The following is a 9,806-nucleotide window of genomic DNA, read 5'->3' as shown; positions in this document are numbered from 1 at the left end:
ACCATCTTAGTAGCCTCCAAATGAAATTTCAGCCTTAAATTCCATCATTTTGGTTAGAAACAAAATTTTTTGATACAAACCAATCATTTTCTGGTTTACATAGTAAACCCACCCAGAAAATTTTGAAAATTTTCCCACTGTTTAGATATTATCTCAGTAGCCTCCAGATAAAATTTCAGCTCAAAATTCTATCATTTATGTTGGAAACAAAAATTTTTGACACAAGCTAGGCATTTTCTAGTTTACATAGCAAACCCACCCAGAAAATTCTGAAATTTTACCAGAAATTAGTCAGTTTTGAGATAGATTTGTCCACAAAATTTTAGAGAAAAACTCATTCATTTGACTGGTGAACTGAATTATTACATCTTATGATGAAGTTGTGTGACTTGGCTATGATTTCTGAGATTTTGGCTTGATATTTGATCCTTAGGTTGTTAGTTTTTTCAGTCTATAAAATCTTTTACTTATATTAATTGCTTTAATTTTGAAGTCTTCTTTTCTTTGATTCTATGTTTCATTGCATATTTTTATTTACATTTTGTTTCGTCTCATTCTTGAATATTTTGATAAAGCTTGTGAGTATTTTGTTTGTTTTGTGTTTGGGTTCTTAAAAGAAGCAAATGAAGGAATTTGAGTGGTAAAAGGCAAGAGTGGTGAGTGCATAAGAGGGTAAAAGCCTAATTGTGTGCTAAACACTTGAGAGGGTGAGCCATTTATTTTCTAACCTTGTTTTCTTTGCAGCAAAATGGAACAAAACACAAGTAGTAGTAGTAGAGTTGAGAGGAGGAATTTTGAAGATGAAAGGGTTTATAAGGAAGCTATGGCACAACAATTTGAGAGACTTTCTCTCCAAACAGCTACTCATAATGAAGAATTGCAAACTATGAGAAGAGACTTGAATGAGTTGAAGGATTTGAGAGTTGATGTGAATAGGATGATGGAATATATAATGGATAATGAGAGGGAGAACAAAAATAGGAGAGAGGAAGTAGGTTTGCATGTGGGAGATGGAGGTAGAGTTGGAAGGGGAATTCGAGTAGAACCTAGGATGGAGGAGCAAGAAGAGTTGAATTGGTATGATGATGAGTTTGAGGAAGCATTTGAGTATGGGAACTATCACTTTGATGGTAGGAGGTTTCGACCACCAAGGGGGAGAGGTGTTAGAGGTAGGAGAGGAGGAAAACAACTTAGATTTGATGACTATGGTGAGAGAGAGATACAACATGAGAGAGTTGATGCCAATGTGGGAAGCATAAAGATGAAAATACCTCCTTTTCATGGCAAGGAGGATGCTGAAGCCTATATTGAATGGGAGAGACAAATTGAAATGATTTTTGAGTGCCACAATTATAGTGAGGAGAAGAAAGTTAAGTTGGCAGCAGTTGAGTTTAAGGATTATGCATTGGTTTGGTGGGATCAATTACTTGCAAGGAGGAGAAGACATGGCTTAAGGGACTACTTGGGCCAAAATGAAGGAGATCTTGAGGGAAAGGTTTGTGCCGCCACACTATGGAAGAGAGTTGAAGTTGAGGTTGCAACAACTTACCCGAGGAAGTAGGAGTGTGGAGGAGTATTACAAAGCCATGCAAATTGCCATGATTAGGGCTGAAGTAGAGGAGGATGAAGAGGCCACCATGGTTCGGTTCTTGAATGGGTTGAATCCAGACATTGCTTACATGGTTGACTTACAAAATTGTAGAACGGTAGAGCAAATGATGCAAGTAGCCATCAAAACAGAAAAAGAGATAAAGAGGAAGCAGGCTGCCAAAAGTAAATGGAACACTCAATCATCATACAATTCGGCTTCCAATGCACCATGGAAACTGAATTGGAGTGGAACACCTGAAGTAGAAAAAGATGTGCCGAAAGTGAAGAAGGAGGAGTGGAAAGGAAAAAGGAAGATGGAAGGAAAGGTAGAAGAGAAAAATAAGAAGGTGGAAAATAGAGCAAGGGATGTGAAATGCTTCAAGTGTTTGGGAAGGGGGCATTATTCCAATGAGTGTCCAAACAGGAGAGTGATGTTTATTAGAGAAGATGGAGAATGGGAGAGTGGTGAAGAAAAGGCCAAAGAGAGTGCTAATGATGATAGCGGTGATGAGTATCTTGATGAGGGAGAGCAAGCTCCCATGGATGGTAATGTCCTTATCACTATGCGTACCTTGAGTGCACAAGTTAGTTTGGGTGATGGAGATGAGGTGCAAAGGGACAATATTTTCCATACTAGATGTTTAGTAAATGAGAAACTATGTAGTATGATTGTGGATAGTGGTAGTTACTGCAATGTTGCTAGTAGCTTATTAGTTGAGAAATTGAGATTACCTACCACTTTGCATCCAAAGCCATATGGTCTCCAATGGCTTAATGATTGTGGGAAATTGAGAGTTATCAAACAGGTTGTAGTGCCTTTTAGCATTGGAAAGTACCATAATGAGGTAGTTTGTGATGTGGTGCCTATGGTAGCTACCCATTTGTTGTTGGGTCGTCCATGGAAATTTGATAGAAGTGTGGTTCATGATGGGAAAAAGAACAAGTATATAGTTTTGAAAGATGGCCGAACCTACAACTTGCTTCCTATATCACCATCTCAAGTGCATAAAGACCAAGTGAGGATCTTAAAATCAGTTGAGGAAAAGAAAAGATTGGAGAGAAAATTTGAGAGAGGCCGAGCTTGATGAGAGGAAAAATGAGAGGAGAGTGAAAGCAAAAGAAGTAAAAGAAAAAGAAAAGAGTGAGGGCTCGGGGCAAAAGGAGAGTAGAGAGAAGAAAATGAGTTTGGATGTGAGAGGGAAGCCTTACAAGGGGGGAGACCTCTTTGTGTGCTTATGTACCAGGAGGTGAATTTATGTTTATCTGACATTGACCAAAACTTGCCTAGTGGTGCTGTTTCTTTATTGCAGGAATTTGAGGATGTGTTTCCAGATGATCTTCCTTCGGGTTTGCCACCAATTTAGGGGATAGAACACCAAATTGACCTCATTCTGGGTGCTCCAATTCCAAACAAACCAGCATATAGGAGTAATCTTAAGGAGATAAAAGAACTACAAAGGCAAGTGGAGAAACTTTTGGCAAAGGGCTATATGCGTGTAAGTATGAGTCCATGTGCGGTTCCAGTGCTCCTTGTACCAAAGAAGGATGGGACATTCAGAATGTGTGTAGATTGCCGTGCTATCAACAAAATCATGGTAAAGTATCGACATCCCACTCCTCGATTAGATGATATGCTTGATGAGTTGTTTGGTGCATGTGTGTTTACAAAGATTGACTTGAAAAGCGGTTACCATCAGATTAAAATGAAAGAGGGGGATGAATAGAAAATCGCATTCAAGACAAAATATGGGTTGTATAAGTGGATGGTTATGCCATTTGGGCTAACCAATGCACCAAGTACTTTCATGAGATTAATGAACCATGAGCTTAGACAATTCATTGACAAATTTGTGGTAGTTTATTTTGATGACATCTTGATCTATAGCAAAAACATGGATGAGCATTTGCATCATTTGAGATATGTGTTTGATGTGTTGAGATCTAAAAAATTGTATGCTAATATAAAGAAGTATTCTTTTTTGCTTAGATAGAGTTGTCTTTCTTGATTATGTTGTGAGTATCAAAGGTGTGGAAGGAGATGAACAAAAGGTCATAGCTATTAGGGATTGGCCAACTCCTAAAAATGCATCTGAGGTTAGGAGTTTTCATGGATTGGCTAGTTTCTATAGGAGATTTGTGCCTACTGCTCCTTTGAATGAACTTATGAAAAAGGATGTTGTGTTTGAATGGAAAAAGAAGCATGAAAATGCATTTACTGAATTGAAAGAAAAATTATGCACTGCACCATTGTTGAGCTTACCTGATTTTGATAAAATGTTTGAGATTGAATGTGATGCTAGTGGTGTAGGTATAGGTGTAGTTCTAATGCAAGAGAAATGCCCTATTGCATATTTTAGTGAGAAATTGAATGGTGCTGCTTTGAATTACTGTACTTATGATAAAGAATTGTATGCACTTGTTAGGGCCTTGGAAACTTGGCAATATTATTTGTGGCCTAAAGAGTTTGTCAGACATTCTGATCATGAATCATTGAAACATCTTAAGAGTCAAAATAAGTTGAGTAAAAGGCATGCTAAATGGATTGCTTTTGTTGATTCATTTCCATATGTGATTAAATATAAGCAAGGAAAGGAAAATGTTAATGCTGATGCACTTTCTAGGAGGTACTCACTTTTGTCTACACTTAATGTAAAGTTGCTTGGGTTTGAATTCATGAAAGATTTGTATGCTAATGATGATGACTTTGCTAGTTTGTATGATGCTTGTGAGAAAGGTGCATTTCTAAAAATATTATAGACATGATGGGTACTTGTTTAAAGAGACTAAACTTTGTGTGCCTAAGTGTTCTATACGTGACTTGCTTATGTTGGAATCGCATAGTGGGGGTTTAATGGGCCACTTTGGCGTGCCAAAAACTTTGGACATCTTGCATGAACATTTCTTTTGACCTAAGATGAGAAAAGATGTTGAAAATTTGTGTTCTAGTTGTGTGCAATGTAAAAAGGCCAAGTCTAGAGTTATGCCACATGGGTTGTATACACCATTGCCTATGCCTAAGGAACCTTGGACTAACATTTCCATGGATTTCATATTAGGGTTACCTAGGACACAAAGAAAACATGACAGCATATTTGTGGTTATTGATAGATTTTCTAAGATGGCACATTTTATTCTATGCCATAAAACTGATGATGCCACTCATATTACTGATTTATTCTTTCGGGAGGTTGCAAATTGCATGGCATACTGAGGACAATAGTTAGTGATAGAGATGTTAAGTTCCTAAGTCACTTTTGGAAAGTCTTGTGGGGTAAGTTAGGCACTAAACTTCTGTTTTCTACTACTTGTCATCCACAGACTGATGGACAAACTAAGGTAGTAAATAGGACACTAATCACTCTATTGCGTGCTATGATTCAAAAGAACTTGAAATCTTGGGAAGATTGTTTGCCATTTGTTGAATTTGCTTATAATCGTGTTGTGAATTCTTCCATAGGATTTTCACCTTTTCAGCTTATATATGGATATAATCCACTCACACCACTAGACTTGCTACCATTGCCTATGGATCATGTTGATAGTCTAGATGGTAAGAAAAAGACTGAATTGGTTAAGAAATTACATGAGCAAGCTAGGGTACACATTGAAAAGAAAAATGTACAATATGCTTCTCATGCTAACAAAGGCCGCAAGGTACTTGTTTTTTAGCCAGGTGACTTGGTGTGGGTACATTTCAGGAAGGAACGGTTTCCAAACCAACAGAAATCGAAATTGCATCCAAGGTGTGATGGTCCATTCAAGGTGTTAGAACAGATCAACAATAACACCTACAAAATTGAATTGCCAGGTAGGTATGGCGTTAGTGCTACATTCAATATTTCTAATCTTTCTCCTTTTATTGATGCAGGTTCGAATTCGAGGACGAATTCTTTTCAAGAAGGGGGGAATGATGAGGAGATGCCACCACCAAAGCCAATTCCATTATTCAAGGGTCCAATTACAAGAGGAAGGGCAAAGGAGTTGCAAAGCTTGATTAATAAACTTTAGAGCTGCAAAGAGGAATAGATTGGGCTTGGGCTTGGACCTTTGGAGGATAAATGGATCAGCTTCACACAATTGGACCTTGGAGCTTAACCTCTAGAATATTCTATTTTTGTTTCTTTATGCCATGTGGCAGATTAGTTATTTGTAACTCATATAAATACTCGTCTTCTACATCAAATGAGGGATAGCTAATATCAAATATTGAGAGAGAATTGATTTTCGACCATCACCGTCAATTGTGAGAGTTCTATGATTTCTTCCTTGTTTCTTGAATAGAACTTAGACTTAAGTAAATTGACCACTTGCTTATTTTATCTTTATAATCAAGGTGCTCTGGCCTAATTACTATTGTGTCTTGATTGATTATCAATTCTGCTTTATTTGTTGTTAAAAGATCTAATTCCATCTTTAGATGTTATGTCTCTAATCTGAATATTGGGGGTGTTTATCACAATTTCCCTACATGACATCATCTTCATCCACATCATCAAGGGCGGCCCCAGAGTCACCATGGATTCAGGTAACAACAACAGTTCAACCTCACTTGGTCTCTGCATCTAATTCGGGTACGAACACTTCACCTCCATCCCATCCTACTTTATCTCCTTCTTATCCGAATATCACCTTGACTCCACCTCAATCTCCTCAAGCTGGCTATTCACATTCAAAGAACACACCCACTTCCACTATATCACCTCAAATTCTATCCAGAACACCTCAACATTCACCAAATCCAATACCAACTCAAACACCTGGTTTACCACTCATTGTGGACTTCACCAAATACACATCAGCCAACAACACTAGTGAACCCAAAACCCAAAGTCCACAAGAACTTGAGCCCATAAACCCAAATGAACTCGAGACCTCAAGCCCATTAATTCCCAATACAAATGTCTCTAACCCACCACCTAAACCACGCACCCATTCCATGGAGTTACAACCCAATCCACCCAAAAAACAATTTTACTTGTCCCAGGTAAAAACTAATTATCTATTGGAGGAACCTAAAACACCTTTGCAAGCAAACAAACATGTAGAATGGCGTGAAGCTATGCAAAGAGAGCTGGATGCATTGGCACAGAATCACACATGGAGCTTGGTCCCTCGATCCCCACACAAAAATATAATTGGAAATAAATGGATCTTCAGGATCAAACGCCATGCGGATGGCAATATTGAGTGATATAAGGCTCGATTGGTTGCAAAAGGGTACACTCAGCAATCGGGCATTGATTATCAAGAAACATTCTCCCCTGTTGTCAAATTCAACATTGTATGCATAGTTCTTTCCATCGCCACAGTTCATCAGTGGCCAATTCATCAGCTCGACATTTCCAATGCCTTTCTACATGGGCATGTTGACACTGAATTATATATGGAGCAACCTCATGGCTATGTAGATGTCACAAAACCGAATCATGTATGTAAACTGCACCGTTCTCTCTATGGACTAAAACAAGCTCCACGAGCATGGTTTCAACCTCTCTCAGAATTTTTAGAAGGACTCAGATTTGTCGCTTCTAAAGCCGATACATCACTGTTCATTCTACTCTCAGGTGCACTCACATTTTACATACTTGTTTATGTCGATGACCTCGTTGTTACATGTTCAGATAAAAACAAGTTACAGTGGTTTCTCAACAAAATTAAAGACATGTTTCCAGTCCATGATCTTGGCTCAGTACATTACTTTCTGGGTATTTAAGTCAAGAAAATTGGTGATGATCTTCTTCTTACTCAAAGTAAATATGTTGTGGATTTGTTAAAAGAGACAAAAATGCAAGATTCCAAGCCATGCGTTACTCCCATGGCTGCTTCTCCTCCACTTAGCAAAACACAGGGTATACCATTGCCTAACCTGGAGTAGTATCGGCAAATTGTGGGAGCTTTACAATACATGACTTTGACTCATCCTGACATAGCTTTCAGCGTCAACAAACTGGCCCTATTTCTTCACTGTACAACTGATGTGCAATGGCAAGCAGCCAAACGCCTCCTGCATTATATAAATGGCACACCTCATGTGGGTTTGCACATTACCAAGCAATCTACCATGCAACTTCAGTGCTTTGTGGATAGTGATTGGGTAGGCTGCCCTAATGATCGACGCTCTACCAATGGGTACTTAATTTATTTAGGGCGCAATTTAATATCATGGACATCAAAGAAGCAACCCACTATTGCTAGATCCTCTACTGAAAGTGAGTACAAGTCAATTACCAATGCCACGGCTGAGGTTCTATGGGTCACCTATTTGCTGCGTGAATTTGGCTGTCCACCTATGGGTTCTGCTCATATGTGGTGTGATAACAAAGGAGCAATTTATCTTAGCTCTAATCTAGTGTTTCATGCTTGAACTAAACATATTGAACTAGATTATCATTTTGTTCGTGAGCAAGTCAAGCTTGGCACAATACAAATCAAGTTTATTCGAAGTGGTGATTAGATTACCGACATCATGACCAAACCATTGGCACGGCATCTGTTTCAGCAACATTTTGACAAGCTAAGCCAGTGTGGAAGCTACGTCTTCGTTCCACACTGGCTTAGCTTGAGGAGAGGGGGATGTTAGATATATTCAAATGCCGTATTATGATGTTAGATATATTCAAATGCCATATTACGTGGATCTTATACTTAGTCTTATACTTGTAATTAATCTCTCTTGTTGTACACTATGAATATGTTAATTATTCATTAATAAAAAGTAAGGCAATTATTCCTTCCAATCTCAAATTCTCACACTCAAGATATCTCTAATGTTTCAACTTGCCGATAGAAGATGGCACCTCTTTGACATTAGAACCTTTCAATTTTCGAGTGCACAAGCTTTTCAACTTCTAAGACCCATCAAACACAATACCATTCATGTATAAACTACGCAGCTTCTTAGAACCACCTTTTGGAAATGCCAGTGAAGTTATTGCATTTTGACAATCCACATATAAATGATGAGCGAAAGATAAATCATCACTAGTTGAACAATTTTTCAAAGTCAATGTTTCATACTTTAAAAGCGATAATGCAAGATCATGCACAAGATCATACATTTTGCACTTTCCAATATTCCCATATTCATCCCTCACCACATCTTAGAAAAATGAATTTTGAAGTAAGGCATTAAAATACTTGTTGCCCTCATCTTCACTAGATGGCACAACAAAACCTTCAGCCATCCAAAGCCAAATTAATTCTTCCTTTTCAAACTCGAAATCTTTTGAAACATTGAACAGTATGCAAAACATTGCTTCAAATTTGAAGGCAAGTGATCACAACTCAATTTTAGTATAGACTCAACATTTTCCTTCTTATATGATGCATTCAAAACATTATTATTTTGAATTGACAACCATGCTTTCTCATCCCTTCTAAAACCCATCTTCCCACCTAAAACTTTTGCAGCTAATGGCACCCCTCTACATTTTTTTGCAATCTCCTTTCCAATGCCTTCTAAGTTTGAGGGGATTGATGTTGCTTCGCTTCAAAATGCCCTTTCCTTCATAATGGACCAACATTCATCATCAGACAACAAATTTACTGCATGCCTATGATTAGTAGAAGTCTCCACTATTGATGCCACTTCCTCGCTACGAGTCGTGACAACAACAACATTGCCATTGTTTTTGCTAATACTTTCCAAACGAGTCTTAAAATCATCCCACCTATTTTATACCTCATTCCTCCCATTCCAAGAGTCATCAAGAACAAGTAGAAACTTTCTCCCCTCCAACCGCTTTTCAAGCTCTTTAAGTATTGCACCCATGTTGGTCACTCCACCCGCATATACATTGAAAGTTTGCAACATTTCTCCCAATATTTTTTGTTCATTAAAGTTATCAGAAACACAAACCCATATTTTGTTGTCAAAAAGATTTCTTTCTATAGCTTTATGACACACCAGTTTAGCTAAGGCTGTCTTTCCCAAACCGCCCATCCCCACTATGGGAACAATGGTTAGAACTCATTGGTCTCAGGAACTCAGCAAGTTCACGATTTCAGAGACATCAGCTTCCCTCCCCACAACTCGCTTGTCAAGGATCGAGTCTATCATTCGATCCAAGTTGATTTGAGACATTATTCGATCTCTAGATAGGACTTAAAGTCCAAAAGCCATAGCTTCCTTCTTAATCTTATTCAAAGATTCATTTATACTATTAACTTTGTGGGCCATTTTGACAAGAAATGCTACGGAATGAGTGCATTTGGAG

The 9,806-nt window shown here is 38.2% G+C and overlaps 1 protein-coding gene across 1 annotated transcript; it reads right to left on the bottom strand.

Annotated features, from left to right (window-relative positions):
• Positions 1 to 8,438: 8,438 nt before the first annotated feature.
• Positions 8,439 to 9,532, bottom strand: LOC131173102 (disease resistance RPP13-like protein 4). The gene is made up of 3 exons (XM_058134762.1): positions 9,330 to 9,532; positions 9,112 to 9,260; positions 8,439 to 8,689 (listed from the first exon to the last, which is right to left on the bottom strand). The coding sequence occupies exons 1-3, from the start codon at positions 9,530 to 9,532 to the stop codon at positions 8,439 to 8,441; spliced, it is 603 nt and encodes a 200-aa protein (XP_057990745.1).
• Positions 9,533 to 9,806: the final 274 nt, after the last annotated feature.

Source organism: Hevea brasiliensis, chromosome 14, assembly GCF_030052815.1.
Source record: "Hevea brasiliensis isolate MT/VB/25A 57/8 chromosome 14, ASM3005281v1, whole genome shotgun sequence".
NCBI lineage: Eukaryota > Viridiplantae > Streptophyta > Magnoliopsida > Malpighiales > Euphorbiaceae > Hevea > Hevea brasiliensis.
Note: the sequence above shows the minus strand (reverse complement) of the source record. Positions and strands in the feature narration are given on the sequence as shown.